A 16,606-nucleotide genomic window follows, 5' to 3' on the forward strand; every position below is an offset into this window, starting at 1 on the left:
GCAGTGCGCCGAGGCCAGGGGAGACTCCCCACGCACGCCCACTGCCACAGGCCTCCAGCAGAGTCCTGGCTGAGCTCCTGGGGTGAACAGTAATGAAATACATTTGTGTCCAAGCTACAGCAAAGACACATGTTTGTTTTACATCTGTACTTTTGACTCCAATATACACTAGAAGCCCTATTTCAAATATATAATTGCAGATCTACAAGCTCACAACTATTATTTATATTTTATTGAAATTTCTGGAATTTCTTAGCATTTTGGGGGGAAACAAGCAATGCATTCATATATATATATTTTGTATTCTTTATTTAGGGACATCCACAATCATAATTTATACAACCATTTTTCAAATAGTATTTCTTTGTCCACAGGTTTTTTTCTTTTTTCTTTTTGTTTTCAGGAACAAAAAATAATAAAATAAAGCATATGGGAGAGATGGATGATGTGTACAGAATTGTTAAAGTACAATACAATATAATACTCATAGGAAGACATAAGAGAGTATTTGAAGCTGTGAGCAGTAATTAAAATAAAAACAACAAAACCAAAAAAGAGAGACATGAGTAAGACAGAATCATTGAATCCTTGCCGCTACAAAATCTGGTCGCAAAGGTATAATATATTCCACCCAGTTAGACCAAAACTCATTTACTATATATATCCATTCTTTTATGGTGTTGGCGTCAGGAAGCAACCAGTGTAATGCATTGATATTAAAAATAAATGTCCACACACACACTCCATGGATAGCAGAGCAGAACCTCAGATCAACACATTTTTTATATTACTCCTACAGATTTTGTCCAAACGCAAATGTTTTCTCATTATCTCTATAGTCATGTGACCAAGATACATCTGTCTGATTTTTCATATTCCATCCTGATTGGCTATGGTTGACATCTAAAATATGCAGGATTAGTCCATTTTGAACAAAATGCCTCAAATCATGAATGCATTGTCCCATTGCCGTGAAGCTTTACAAACACATTCTCAATAGTGTAGAGAAGAGGAAGAAATGTCACCCTTTTCACATTGTCCTGTTATAGCACCACCAGAAGGCACATTTTAGCTAAACAATTTATTTTATATTACTCCTACAAATTCTATCCATGCATCATACAAATCGGTACACTTTATCTCTATAGTCAAGTGATCAAGGCGCATCTGTCCGATTTTCCATATTCCATCCTGATTGGCGAATTCCGCCCACAATAACCTACCTGACCTGGCGGAGGCCTGTGCTCTGAGGAGCACTTTTTCTACTTTTGTTTTGCTTTTTAAGCATGTACTTTATTTGACCATGAGTATCTATACTTTGACTCAAGTTGTGGGGTTGGTAATTTGTCCGCCACAGGCCTCCAGCAGAGCCCTGGCTCTGCTCGCACACAGAGAGAAAACACAAACAGACCATAGTAGAACGGAGCCCACATGAAGTAACACAAACAGACCATAGTAGAACGGAGCCCACATGAAGTATAGCCCTGCTTGACAGCAGCTGGCTCATGTCACTATAACACATCACAAGCATTCAGATGCACTGTTCTGATGTCCTTTGGAGTTGTGTAACCGCCTGAACCCTAGCATCCCTATTCTGGGCACGTTATAATAATAGGCAAACAAGCAGCAAAAATAGTTACAAGCTCACGGTTGTGAACTAGTACAAGCGCCTATTTTCAGTGAAGAGATTTGGTCTAAAGGAGGGAAAGACACCTATAGAGCGTCGCAGTCCCGCCCCCTACCATGGACCAGGAAATTAATCCCAATGCATTTTTCCCATAGCGACATTTCAAAAAGTATTTATTTAAAGACGGTTACGCTGCGGACAAAGCCAACTCGAGTTGTGACAACTCATGTCAACACAAACAATATTTTGGACCAAACAAATAATTACAAAGAAGAAAAACAACAAAAAAAGTGTTGTAACCTTCCGTTTTTTTCTTCTTTCTAATTATTTGTTCGGCCCAAAAAATTGTGTTTGTTGTCATGATTTGTCACGATTCGAGTTGGCTTTGTCCGCGGCGTAAACGTCTTTAAATAAATACTTTCTGAAATGAACGGAGAATCATTTCCTGGTCCATGGTAGGGGGCGGGACTGCGACGCTCTATAGGGGACCCCAGTCAACAACATATATGGGGCTGTGTCCTCAGAAATAGTTTTTGACCAGAGGAGTGCTTTGGATATCATGTCCAGAGAACGCTTCTTAATAAGCACACGGAGCGTTTATTGACGCCTTTGACCTTCAAACCTAGCGACGGTTGCTGTGCTTGAACAATCATTGTGTCATCTGCATATTAGTATTAGCTTAGAGTCGCCGTAGACTCGCATTGCCAGACTGTTGCCTTCCACAACTTTCAAATGCTTCCGGTCATACACTCTGGGACATGGAAGCTCTTTTGATGATGAAGGGAGAAAGCAGATGTGAAGCCCCCACTTCCGTTTCATCTTTAGAGTTGCGCACATTTATCCTAATAATCATCATAGCATATATAGCTTGCTTCTTAGCAGAAATTGACATTTAATTGTTGATATTTTAAAATATATTTTCGTGAACGTAAATGACAGCTTCCGTTAATCGGATTTTGGGAGGTGTTGTTCCAGACTCTATAGCATTCAGAGATTGTGGAATAGTTTAATGGCTACGTGAGACTATTATTAGCACAAATAGCCTAGCTGACTTCTCATGGTTGTGGTACGGATTCAAAGTCAGGTCGTTAATGACCGGGTTGTCAGACAATGAAAGGAGAATAACCCGAGACATTGGTGAGCGGCGCTCCTCTCCAAAAGTTGAACTCTTTTTCTGCTTGAAGTACACAGGGCGCTCTGCCAAAAAAAGAACTGCTAGTGGACACCAGAGCACTGGAACACGAGGCACAGTGCTGGGAATGACAGTGCTCTAGCACATCTTTACCATTCAAGTGCATGGCACTTATTTCTATATTTACGTTAGTGCTGACCAGTGACCATGTGGGCTTTTTCTGCCACTATTGATACAGTAGTAGATAGACAGGAAACAGGGAGAGAGAGACGGGGAGTGACACGTTGCAAAGGTTGTCAGGATCGGGACTCGCTAGGCCAGCGGCCCAGGCCATAGTTCTAATTTTTTATAGATTTTGAAATCATTACCATATCTCACTATGTTTTTAATAAATAGTTTGATAAACCCACCTTGAAATGTACTGCTTCTCTGGCTAATATTTCCATTGCCATTGGTCATGTAATTAAGAAATGTATATATTTTTTATAAAGATTTTCATCTGGACTTGTCAAATCAGTTTTTTAACCTATGTTAAGACCAATGACATTATAACTTTGACAAAATAAATAACGGCAACAGAAATTGCATTGTGTTGCATTACATATCCAACACATTATTTTTCTCTCATCATGTCCAGCTTAGTGTTGTGTAGCCATGCCCTCGTCTCTGGTCCCACATCAAAGAGGCCGGCCTCCGGAGGTGGTCTATACAGGGGACAGGTGGTAATTTGTGTTCAGAAGTCTGCTCCAGCTCCCCGCACTCCCATGATGCACTGTCTGTCTGCCAAGCCTCACTTCTTCATAGATGACCTGCGCCTACCCCAGTGCACTGCGTAGGCGTTCAGCAGGGTCCATTGACGATGTGGTAGATCTTCTCCTTTGAGGCCGTCTCCCGGGTCCCAGATGTGGGCTGACCGACTCCCTCTCCTGCTTCTTCATGCTTGGTTTCTGCATCATACAGAAATAAATCCCATGGCTTCCTTTCCGGGTGTTTTTAAATAAATACTTGGCAGATATGGGAAGTACACTGTGAGTCACTGTCAGAGAGCTGAACTTACAAGGTCACTGGTACAGTACGGACGGTGCTGGAGTAACCTCGCATCAGTGTCACCAGACTGTCCACCTCGGATGTGGGTGCGGGGGCCAGAGGAACAGGGAGGCGGGTGGGTGTGGGGGGCATGCCACGCACGGCCATCTGGTATGCATGATTCATAGAATATGTGAATACTAAAGACGAGCAAAGACAAAGGTGAAGTAAAGCTACTTTGTGGATGTTTTTTTATCAGAGATGAATTTAAACCACACTTCGTGTGAACAGTGACTTTAGTCAGTGGGCACGCTGCGTTTTTGAAAATCACAGCTGCGCGATGAGTGTTTATTTTGGTTTATTTTGTTTATTTTATCATGTGTGGTGTTTTTAGCTAGCTGAGAGTTCCAATATGTCCTATGTCCACATTCACAACGCTCCATCTTCCCTTCAGGTGAGCCGACCACACCCCAGTGACCACCCCTTGCTCTTCCTCTTCCTGGTGGGCGGAGTCACACCTTCGGAACTGCGAATGATCAAAGAGATTGTTTCCACCCACAAACCAGGGACCCAGGTGAGTGATTGTATACATCACAAATCAATCAATGCATTAATTAACTAATCAATCAATCAAAGTCTGACACTCAACACAACTGAATGTTTGACCCCATGATGTTTCTTTCTTTTCTTGTGAGTTATGTCAAATTTATTTTCTTGCTGCAACAACAGATTTCAAGCTACTGTAGTCTGTAACAATGCGTCGTGAAGATATGTTCTTTGTTCGGCAAGCAACACCGTTGTGCGATGCTGTATAATTTGAGTTTAACATACGAATCCCATCCACTGTAGTTTAAGTCCCTGATCCCCGGACCCTTGGGGGGTTCCAGCTGGTCTGATCTCCAGCTATGATGGATAACTAGGAAACAGGTGGACCCTTAGGGGTCTGTCACTCAGAGAGGGTAAATGGAACCAATTGACCGTTATGTGTCTATAACAAATGGGCTCTTGCCGGTCCATTTGGTTCCATTTGTTAAATCCCCCGCCAAAATGTCCCTATTGTTACCTTTTCTTTGCTCTCAGAAGAAAAGGTTTTTGATTAGAAATGAAAGCCAATTGGGTTGCTGAATCATAAATAAAGAGATCAGTATGACCCATTATCATATGTGCATTTATTTATATTTGTGACGGAAAGGTTTACTTACCCCTCCCCAACACAGCTAAAGTGCCCTTGAGCAAGGCACTGAACCCCCAAACTGCTCCAGTGGAGCTGCTCAGTGGCCAACTGTATGAGACTGACTAAGCACCGAGAGCCTTACGGGTCCATTTGTACAGTGTCGAGAGTTATGATGGTCCTTGGAACGTTTGAGAACCACTAGTACATATATGAATCAAATCCCATTATAGAGAAACTCATTTGCCACAGTAAACGAGATCAAGATGGTAGCAGTTACACAGCTGTGTTTACTGACGGGTGAGCTTATCCTCTGATTAATGCACATTCACAGTAATTATACATACATATGATGCTGCGACTGTGTTTAGCGTCTCATGCAAACACATGCGTGCGTGCGTGCGTGCGTGCGTGCGTGCGTGCGTGCGTGCGTGCGTGCGTGTGTGCGTGTGTGCGTGTGTGTGTGTGTGTGTGTGCGTGCGTGCGTGCGTGCGTGCGTGTGTGCGTGCGTGTGTGCGAGAAAGAGAGAACTGTATAATCTGTTGTGTTAATAAAAGACACGGAGAGATTGAGGCTAGGGAGAATGAAAGACTTGGCTGGGTTCAAAGCTTGCCATCTGTAATCAGAAATGCACAAGAAAGAGAGAGGGCTGTATAATTAACTGCCCATGCAAACACACACACACACACACACACGCCCTGACCTCAACGCACAAGTATATTTGGGTTTTGTGCTTGTGTGTGTGTGACCCATGGAGCTGCTGGTCACAGAGCAGAGGTTTTCACTCTTTTTTTGTAAAACGGATTGGACGCAGGTTGTCTGAAACTTGGATTTACAATTTAGGCTTTTAGAAGACTCCTATTATCCAGAGCACCTTGCAAATGTAGTATGTAAAAACATACTACAGGATAAATAGTAAAGTATTATTTACTTTTGACAGCTTCAAACATTTTGCAGATGATTGTCTCATTTTAAAAATCTTAAATGGACTTGCACCTCCAACACTGAAACAGTACATAGATCGAAGGGACAGTGGTGACAGAGCAACAAGGGCAACTACCAGAGGAGACTGTGAAGTGCCAATCAGACGTAGTGTGTTTGGTAAAACAGTCTTCTCTGTTAGAGCCTCCCATCAGAAGTATGAGAGACCTCCAACTATTTGACCTTCAAATTTAAAGAGGTGGTTAAAAACAAATCAAATCTGTAATCATGAGTAACTATCAGCACTATTTAGTATTCATCACCGGTGTCATTTTTCACTTCACTTTGCAGTTGTTCTGTCCCCTGTACCATGTTGATCTGTTCCTGTATTGTACAGTATTGTATTGTGTTTTTGTTTGGACATAGTGTTGGGTGCTGGCACACATGGCATCAACGCATGGTGTTGTGTGCTGGCACACTACACACTCTGTCTTTCTTTTATCTGTATTGTATTGTGTTTTTGTACGGACAGTGTTGGGTGCTGGCACATATGCACACATGGCATCAACGCATGGTGTTGTGTGCTGGCACACTACACACTCTGTCTTTCTTTTATCTGTATTGTATTGTGTTTTTGTACGGACAGTGTTGGGTGCTGGCACATATGCACACATGGCATCAACGCATGGTGTTGTGTGCTGGCACACTACACACTCTGTCTTTCTTTTATCTGTATTGTATTGTGTTTTTGTATGGACATAGTGTTGGGTGCTGGCACATATGCACACATGGCATCAACGCATGGTGTTGTGTGCTGGCACACTATACAGTCTTTCTTTTATCTGTATTGTATTGCATTGTATTGTACTGTATGTGTCATCGTATGTTTAGTTTTACTACCATTTTAAGAGCCTGCTCAGGGACTACAGATGTAAATTAGCTTATGGCTAACTCTGGCACATTTACATGGAAGTGAAAACTGAAATGTTGATTAATGAGCATTGTCCCTGTCAAATAAATAAATAAATAAAATAAATTGAATACAGTGCAGAACTGAGCAAATTTTGAAAATTGTATTATGCTATAATTGTAATGCCAGCTAAACATCAAGCCTACAGTATTCCGAACAGTTCCTTTCCCCTCCATCAGGCGCCCCGGCTGGCCAGGGAGAGGTAGTTTAGAGACCAGGATTACTGCATGTTTTTTGTGAGGGTACCTACCCAAGGGGACAAGGGGAGAACATGCAAACTCCACACAGAAAGGCCCTTTCGCCAACCCCGCCTCGGTATGGGCACTGATGACACGGAGGAGAGAACACGCCCCCAGTGCCCACAGCTTCCCCAGCGGGAATCGAACCCAGGACCTTCTAGCTGTGAAGCGACAGCACTACGGACTGTGCCACCGTGCCCCCATATTTTTTTATAATTTTTTTTTTATTATCTCATTCACTGCCAGATTAAATACCTACATTTACCATCCAGTGCCAACTTTCTTTTTTTTCACATTTCCATTTAGCTCTACAACGATCGCACCCCCAACAAGCCGTTCACTACACAACATTGGTACTGTACTGTAGCTCTCATTCAACTGCAGTCATATCAGGCAGTATTAGCCAGCCTGGTGCAACAGCAGGCGTGTTATAGCGGATCTTCACCTATGACATCCTGGGTGTTTACTTCCCACAGCAGACTGTGAGTCACACTCGCTGCATCTACAGTATATATTTGAGGGAATCTGCCTGTGTTCACAATCAGGTGGCCAAGTCATAGACCATGACTGCGGAAGTGCCATTTACTCCTGTGCTCTGCCTGTGCTCTGACCTCACTCACTTCACCTCTGCGTTTTCAGCCTGTTCTGTTCAGAATTTTGTGTTCACAATCGGGTGGCCAAGTCATAGACCATGACGTATGTGGAAGTGCCATTTACTCGTGTGCTCTGCCTCTGCTCTGATGTCACTCACTTCACCTCTGCGTTTACAACCCGTCATTACTAAGTCCGTCCGTCTACTAAAGTTTATTTCTCTTCAGAAGCGTTAATATTGTAACCGCGATGCAGCATATATTCAGAAATAAGCCCAGGATGTCCGCGTTCTGTTCAATCACCGCGTATGCAGCCTAGATTCAGAGAAAAAAGGGCAGAGAAATGCCAAACGATTGGCTACGCCCGATCACGTGACACGCTCGTCCATGTAGTGCAAGGCATGTTGGGTTACAGGTGCATGATGGGAAGCCGAGTTTTTAGTGAAACACCAATGTCACCAATTTATTTTTATTTTTTTCACACATCAGTTTTTGTAATATAGTTTGTTGATAACATTTGATGCAGTAATGTTTATTTTACACTTTACTATCATCTGGGGACCTCCCCAAAATCCATGTGAGCTAACTGAGGCCTTGTCTGCTGTGTTCCAGGTGCTGGTTCTGTCCACTCGGCTCCTGAGGCCTACAGACATCCCCCAGCTCCTGTTTGCCACCCAGAGACTCGTACCAGACATCGGCATCTGAATGCCACACATGCCACCCGCACAAGCTTACGTGCACTTATTTGCACACACTCTTGCAATGCATGTATTCTGGATGTGTGGGAGCATGTTGCGGGTTGTAATGAGATGTTCGTTTCAGCCTGTATTGTATCTTGGAGCCGAGGGAACGTTTTCCAGAAATGTGGTTTACGCTTTTCGATTTCAAAACATTCCACTGTGGGTGCCGAGTTTGTTTTTATTGAACGGGTCTTAATTACTTTTCCCTTAACCCCTGAATCACAGTTTTCATGGTAAATGGTATATATTTCCAACAAAGTGTCCCCCATAACATAACTAATGTTTTCATAAAATAAAGAAATAAAGTGAATTGTCAGCCAAACATCTACACAAGAAAAAGTCAATTATGTATTTATTTTCTTATTCTCTATCAGAAATGTGTCAGTGAGTTGTTAGGTTTTTTTCCTCTGCTGACCTACGTGCTAGTGATCCCTCACATGGGAGCGCACGACAGAGAGAGGATGTACACGTTCTGTTAGGGGACATTCACACCTAGTCACCATGTGTCACCTAAGAGCCAAGCCAAGGGCAAAGTACATTAACACGCCGCCTCGGCCTCACATCATCTGCTGCTAAAGCTGTTGTCAACCACCTCCAAGCCCCGTGCAATAGGATTCTCTCTCTCTCTCTCTCTCTCTCTCTCTCTCTCTCTCTCTCTCTCTCTCTCTCTCTCTCTCTCTCTCATCAGTTCTTTACTTATATACTGTATGTGCCGGATGAGTTCACTACACAACGTGTGGCGTGTCATGCTGTTGGCGACCCCTCGATCAGAGCACGTTCTCCCAACCGTGTATCCATAGCACAGGAACACGCCACAAATGTGTGTTTCACTCCCAAACATGAGCACATGCACGAATGCAAATGAAGCCGATTCGAACAAGTCCAATTTCCAGTGAAAGTTGTATCTATGCAGGTGAATAAAGTACACATTTTCGGGGAATCTCTTATAGGTAATTCCAACCGCTGCTGGATGTTTGTTGTTGTGTATAGTGTGGCTTTGCCACTGAACACCACATTCTAATTTACTAATAAAACAAATTCCTAACATGTTTACAGTAATGGCAAATAAAGGATTCTGATTCTGATTTACAGTATGTGGCTTTGTTCATACTATCGATAGCTAAAGATTGGACCAGTTATTAGACTTTGCACATACATTACAGTTGTACTTAGTTAATACGTTTGAATTAAGGTTTTGCCTAAAAGTAAATAACTTTTTGTGCTTGATTGATCTGAGACTTTGTAGAAATGTCATGTGTGCACAAGCAGTACACCAGTACAGCCTATTCCCATAAGGAGTGCCTCGGATGCCAAAACATATCTCATCATAATTGGATTGAGTGAATCTCCTGAAAATGGTTATGTATGCTATTGGGCCATTTATTACACAATTTGGTTAGTTATTCCCAGCGTCCATGGCCTGTGACATTTTAGATTAGAACTCGTGATTGGACAATCGGATTGTTGAGCTCACCCCATGTTTGAACTGGCCAAAATGTAATGGTGGTGATATTCCCTATGGATAGCACTTGTTTTGATAAATCAGTTGGTAAAAACAAAACTCCATTCAACATTCTACATGGCAGTCAGTAATCATCCGGAAACCATTTAATTGTAAACTACATTTAGGAAATAAACTAAATTGTTGTTCTCTGAGGCTAAATCATTTTCATTGTATGGCAAGCTTGAAACCTCCCATTGCTGCTTGTAGCTATAATTTTCATTCTTGTTCCGTCTTAACCACTTAAATCCTATGTACTTCATTGACCACAGTCCCCCAAGGGTCTTTATTAGGCGGCAGTCCACCTCTTTTTTCCCTCTACACCAAATATTTCCCCCAAAAATAAGTAGTCTACAAGCTTGTAGATCAGCGCTATTTTCACCAAATGTTCGCCCCATAGGGATGGTTAGGGATGATGTCTTTAAGCATACTGAGACAAATTCCTAAACACATAGTTGGTACTTAAGTACAAATTTGAGGTACTTTTACTTCTACTTCACTACATCTCAGATCCAAATGTTATATTAACCACTTCAGCTCTGTATACATTTCGGCCATTTGAAAATAGACAATCTACAAGCTCACAATGTGTCGCATCGTGACACATTGTGAGATTTGTATTAATTTGAAAACTTGTGCATAATGTGTACTTAAACTTTCTACTTTTGGTACTTTTACACCTACCAATACTTTTACTCAAGTCAATTTTAATTCCTCACTTTTACTTGTACCACAGTATTTCTACATGATTGCAGTATTGATACTTTTAATGTGGGTACATTTTTCACCACTGCTTAAATCTCCACCGTGACACCTTTGAGCCAGCTCTGGTCACAAGCAGGGCCAAGGCAGCCAGCACAGGTCTGCTCAGGAATCAGATTGGCATGACACAGCACAGGTATTGCATGCTATACTCTGTAGCGGTGCATCGATTTAATCTATTTAAATTCATGTGTAAGTATAAAATATGGCTTTAGTAGTACATCAATTTAGTCAATATTTTAGATTTTTTTCAAAAAAGGGGTTCTTGAATATTAAACAATGTAATTGAAGTCGATAATTGCTAAGACACTTTTTGCAGCCCCCACTAATGTGCTAGTGGGAAAACTGTACATTTTAACCCAGACAAGACAACTTCAATGTACTGTGAAGACCAGTCTCTCTCAATGTTTGTTTATCTAACTCTGTTCAACCATGTGAGAGAGTGAGAGGCAGAGTACAAGAGTAATGAAAAGAGAGTTGACTGGCGTAGTGAACAGTCTTTGGTTTCGTGGCCCCACAGTTCAGAACAGGCATTTCAGGATTCAATAATGAAGTTCAACTCAGTTAGGAACAGTAAATAAACATGCCTGTCTGTCTCTGCTAGACCAGAGCCAATGGAACACATACCAGCTTTCTTAGTACGGTATTATTGGATGTTATTGTCTACTGGGAGTCAAACAGTTCTCAGAATGTTCCCTAGCAAGACAGAAATCAGCTCCCCTTCTTCTGAGAGCAGACAACTCTTGGAACCATCTACATTTAGTCCAATTATTACTAATTAACCTTTTAGCAGAGTTCACCACGTTTGTTTTGTCTCCCTTATATGGACCACCTTTATTTATTGATGTTTTATTCCGAATTGATTAATACTGATTGACAGATTTTCCTGTACAAGATGCCAATATGCACCCATTTATTAACAGGAGGCAGAACGTGTGAACCGGGGATATGATGGTCGACGAGCAGTCTATGAATGCATTCAGTGAGCATCTGTCACCATTGAATTGATGTTTGCCCAGGAGGACATTGGACAACCACCTGCCCAGACCTGTGATAGAGCGATACTGCACGTACCATGCATGTCCACATAGTGGAATAGAGTAGAAATATATATATATATATATATATATATATATATGTGTGTGTGTTAACTAATATGACAAAGTTTAGTTTTGATCTTAAGAGTGTTCATTTCAATCAGAATCCAATCCATCCATAGAAGAAACCTGTGTGTGTGTGTGTCAAGCAAAACTAGTTCACATTAAAAACACCAAAGACTTTGTGGAATTCAACTTTTTTATTAACAAATAAATTAACAGCAGGCCACATTTTTCCCCATTAAAGTGCATCAGTAATACACTGCCACACGCTAGAACCCGTTTCCCCGTGCTAGGAAACCCCAATCCCATCCAACACTTCACAGAACCATACATGATGATGGCTGCTGCACAAGAATGCACACTACAGAACAGACAAAGAAACTGAACTAGGCTGTTGCACAGAAGTGCGAGTCCGTCAGAAAATATCAGCATCTGAAATGTTGCCATGCAGATGTCTGTCTGAACTAAACCATCCAGTCTGCCACAATAGGCACCAGCTAAAAATAAAATGCGGTGTCCTTCAAAGCCACTGCTCCCGATTCTGCCAACAATAGTTGGTTTTCTTTTCACCCCACCACTTTGTGTTTTGCAGTCTGTGCAGCGCAACAAGCCGTGCCTGTCTGCGTCTGTCCCCACAGGGACAAGCCTGTCTGCGTCTGTCCCCACAGGGACAAGCCAACGCCTCACAACCGCTGCAGTCGACATTTTCTGCCAGCGGCGAGGACAGGACAGAGTCTGTGTCCACATGCGGAAGTCATCGCCTCCAGTGGAAGAAGACCCACGAAATGGAGAGTCATCTCTGCCCTCTCTTTAAACTTTTCTCAAGCTTTATTTTCATTCGTTGCGCCGGGCGGCACTACCGTGCTGGACGCTCACACCGAAGTGACATTCCGGACCTTTGCGGAGAGAGCCTGCTTGAAGCGCCTCTTCAGGTCCTGCATGTTGGGCGACTTGGGCCTCGGGATGAGCGGTGAGCGCCTTTTCTCTGGAGGCGCGGCTGGGCCCTGGGAGGGCAGCGGCACGGCGGCGGGCTGCTGCTTGGCCAGCTGGCAGCACAGCCTGTGGAAGGCCCCGTACACCTGGTCATAGTCCTCGCTGGCTGACACCTCGTAGAAGGAGCAGCCCAGGGTCTCGGCCAGCACGGGCCCCTGCTGGGGGTCCACGCGCCGCAGGTGCAGCAGGTCGGCCTTGTTGGCCAGGACGATGATAGGGGGCGCTGCCGCGCCTGTGGCGGTGGCACGAGTCACCAGCCGGTGGAGCTGCTCCATCAGCTGGAAGCTGGGGCGGTCCGTCACAGAGTACACCAGCACTACGGCGTCCGCCCACTGCACGGAGCACGCCACGTGGTCAGGGAGGTTGACCGTGTTGTCTGTCATCTGGGGAGGGGCAAAGAGGGAGGTTTGTGTTAGAAACAGAAAATACTCATTTCACAGATGCTAAATGACACGGGTGCTTTCCTGGTTTTCCTTAAAGGATGGTGGGAATGCAGACATGAACTCTAGAGTTACTGGGCCAGTGTTGAGTGAACAAGGGCAGTGAGGTGTGTGAGAGAGAGAAGTCTGGATGATGGGGTATCATTTACCCTGGTATGGCCCCTAAGTAACATCCAGACATCCATTACTCCAAAATGGGAAATGAGACAGACTGAACGACTACACTGTAACAGAGGGAGAAAAAAATCTCGGGTCTTTGGACCGCTGCCCAAGCAAAGCTTGGAGCGGCTTCACAGCCACTGTGGGCATCTTACCAGCTACTATATGGCCAGTAGTTGTTACTTGTGCGACAGCTTAAATACAGCTTTTTAAATTGGAACAATTTTACTTATAATGTATCAGCATTGTTGTATTTGACTGTACATAAACACTCACTCAAAATGACCTTCATTCTGGCTTACAATGCGTTTGGCTATATTGTATATTGGACGGACGGACATATTAAACTTGTATCGGTTCTTACCTCAACACCAGGTGTGTCTTGCACTTGTAACGCCACTTGTTCTCCATCTACTTGCACTTCTCTTGAATAGAGGTTTCCGGCATTTCTCTCATAATCCCCAATGAAGCGTTTGGTGAGGAATCGGACTACCAGCGCTGGAAGAAAGAAAAGGTGAGGTTAGAACAAATTCATATGGATACATATTTGACGAAGAAATCTACATTGTGCGACTATAAAACCCGTAACTAGTATTGATAGGCTATAATAGTAATAATGTAATAGTAGCTATAATAGTAGCCCAATATTTTGTCTCCATTTGAGCAAATTAGGTTCTGCGTGGTGGAAAGACCACTAGACTACACACGGCTTTTCACTGAAACGGTAAGAGAAAAGAGCTTCATTTCAACATGTTACAATTTTTACCTGTTTTCCCAACGCCGCTGCCTCCGATCACAGTGATCTTAATGGTCCGGTTGAACGGGTAGTCCGGTGTCGCGGACTCCGAGATGGTCGACATGTTCTGTGTCAGACGCATATTTCCCTTTTGATGGTTTTGGTGATATATTTCCGTAAAAATAAAAGCAACGTAGAGTTTCTTTGATGACAAGCAAAGTTCCAGCCGAGGACACCTTCGCTTCTTCAAATACAAGCCAAGTTATTTCTCCTGTATTGTATGTAAGAAATCCACAGAGTGTGCTCAGGTCCGCGTTGAGTTAGCAGACAGCTGTTGTAATGTAGAGTGTAGAGTCTCTGCAGCAGGCTGGCTCTTTTATACAGCCGCAGCACTGAGGCCGTCTCATTGGTTGGTAGTCAGCTGGCTGGACTGCAAGCCCACCCCCACTGCCCGCCCACCCCCACAGCCCTGCACGTGTACCGTGTGCAAGCTGTGAAAAGCCTACCATGTAAGTACCACAGTGCACTGCACCAGCAACAGGTGTTTTCTACTACTGATCCTGCTATGAGAGCTGACACATAAACACGCTTTCTAAAGAAAGAAAACTAGACCTATAAATCCTGCTTTAGAGGGTTTTAGTGTGTGTGTGCACTGAAGACATGCAGATTATATAATAAATAATGAGAAAAGCCTTTTATATATTATATTTATATAAGGCAAGCCTTATATAAATCGACCAGCTGTCAATTTTCGACATGAGTTCATGATGCAGTCCCTCAGTTACGTTTAAGCAGTGAGATCATATAATACATTTTACATAAAGGAGATTGAAAATCTATAATAATAATAATAATAATAATAAAACTTTATTTGTATAGCACCTTTCATGACATGAAATGCAGCTCAAAGTGCTTTACACAAAAAATAAAATAAAAGCAGGGCATAAACAATACAGTGAGGACATGAATAACATTTTTTTTAAAAGACAGATAAATCAATTAAAAGCAAGGGTGTAAAAGTGGGTCTTGAGCTGAGCTTTAAAAATGTCTACAGAGGCTGCCTGTCGAAGGTACAGTGGGAGTTTGTTCCACGCCGTCGGCCCGTAGAAGCAAAAAGCTGCTTCCCCGTATTTTTTAGTTGCCATTTTTTTAGGCAAAGCGAGCAGGCCAGCAGTGGAAGACCTTAGGGGGCGGTTTGGGACATATTTCGGCAGGCAGTCATGTAGGTAGGAAGGTGCGAGACCATTGAGAGCTTTATAAACAAGTAAAAGAATTTTAAAATCAATCCTAAAAACAACCGGAAGCCAGTGCAATGAGGCCAAGACTGGAGTAATATGTTCTCTCATCTTAGTTCTAGTTAAGACTCTGGCTGCTGCATTTTGGACAAGTTGTAATCTGTCAGTTGATTTCTTAGGCAATCCAGAAAAAAGTGCATTGCAGTAATCAAGCCGAGAAAAAACAAAGGCGTGGATTAGCGTTTTTGCATCGTCCAGTGACAAATAGGCTCTGATTCGTGCAATATTTCTATGATGAATCAAACATCTGTCTGCACATTTAACACTCGCATGACTCAAAATGACCTATTGTTTGAGATTTTGAAGTTGATTATCTTTGCCCATGAAGCTTTCAGAAGGTTCCCCTTCCATGACCATCCATTTTTTTACATCTGAAATTTTCTAATATGAATTTAAGCACATGCTACTTCTGTCACATTTGACTTCAGTCATGCGTGAGTGTTAATTAAGAAGTGGGTGTCCAATGCAGTAGTGTGCTAAATGTGTAATCTTTTGTCCAAACAGCTGTGTATGTATAGCCTGGAGTCTGTGTGAGTTTGAGGCTGTCTGAGGCTGCTGGTTTTTTGTGTGCATCATGGAAGAGATTAAAAACATACTGTAAAAGTAATTAAAAATTGTCATATGCTCAGTGGTGGAAAAAGTACTCATATTTTGTACTTGAGTAAAAGTATCAATACTGCAGTGTAGCAATACCGGGGTACTGTTACAAGTAAAAGTCTGGAATTCAAAATGTATTTGAGTAAATGTACAAAAGTATATTGTTATCAAAAAACGTAAAATACAAGTAGAAGGTAGGCCTACTGATTATACAGAATGTCTCATTTCAAGTTTTCAAATGTAGCCTATAAAACAAGTGCTTCATGTTATGTATGTTTTTTATTTGTAATAATAATTCAAAAAAATCTACAAAATAACTAGCTAAAGCTATCAAATAAATGTATTGGATTAAAATTACAATATTTGGATCTGAGATGTAGGCCTATAGTGGAGTAGAAGTAAAACTATTAAATACTCAAGTAAAGTACAATTTCCTCAAAATTGTACAGTTTGTAAATGTACTTAGTTACTTTCCACCGCTGCTATGCTAAAATGAATCTGTGTGGGCTACATAATGTCCCCTCCAGTGACAGTCAGTGGATGATGTGGCCAGTTGCTACCCCAGCCTACAACAGGGGGAGCATGCTCAGGCATGCCCCGGTGCTGG

The 16,606-nt window shown here is 42.5% G+C and overlaps 2 protein-coding genes across 2 annotated transcripts in view; one reads left to right on the plus strand and one right to left on the minus strand.

Moving 5' to 3' along the window:
- Positions 1-9,609, plus strand: part of scfd2 (sec1 family domain containing 2) — a 191,636-nt gene extending 182,027 nt beyond the window's left edge. Inside the window, exons 8-9 of the mRNA XM_079506818.1 lie at positions 4,240-4,359; positions 8,289-9,609. Coding sequence (XP_079362944.1) covers positions 4,240-4,359; positions 8,289-8,381 — 213 coding nt within the window. The 3' untranslated portion in view covers positions 8,382-9,609. The remainder of the gene's footprint in view (positions 1-4,239; positions 4,360-8,288) is intronic.
- Positions 9,610-11,957: 2,348 nt separating this feature from the next.
- Positions 11,958-14,464, minus strand: rasl11b (RAS-like, family 11, member B). The gene is made up of 3 exons (XM_079506863.1): positions 14,138-14,464; positions 13,736-13,869; positions 11,958-13,155 (listed from the first exon to the last, which is right to left on the minus strand). The coding sequence occupies exons 1-3, from the start codon at positions 14,247-14,249 to the stop codon at positions 12,652-12,654; spliced, it is 750 nt and encodes a 249-aa protein (XP_079362989.1). The 5' UTR covers positions 14,250-14,464; the 3' UTR covers positions 11,958-12,651.
- Between the last annotated feature and the right edge of the window lie 2,142 nt (positions 14,465-16,606).

Source organism: Electrona antarctica (genome assembly GCF_951216825.1).
Source record: "Electrona antarctica genome assembly, chromosome: 7".
Taxonomy (NCBI): Eukaryota; Metazoa; Chordata; class Actinopteri; order Myctophiformes; family Myctophidae; genus Electrona; species Electrona antarctica.

What these genes read in the sequence shown, in the direction of transcription:
- rasl11b (XM_079506863.1), bottom strand. Translation starts at nt 14,249, where the DNA reads ATGCGTCTGACACAGAACATGTCGACCATCTCGGAGTCCGCGACACCG. An exon ending in CAGCGGCGTTGGGAAAACAG is followed by an intron (nt 13,870 to 14,137) that starts GTAAAAATTGTA and finishes TCTTTCTTCCAG; the next exon opens with CGCTGGTAGTCCGATTCCTC. An exon ending in AAGACACACCTGGTGTTGAG is followed by an intron (nt 13,156 to 13,735) that starts GTAAGAACCGAT and finishes GCCCCTCCCCAG; the next exon opens with ATGACAGACAACACGGTCAA.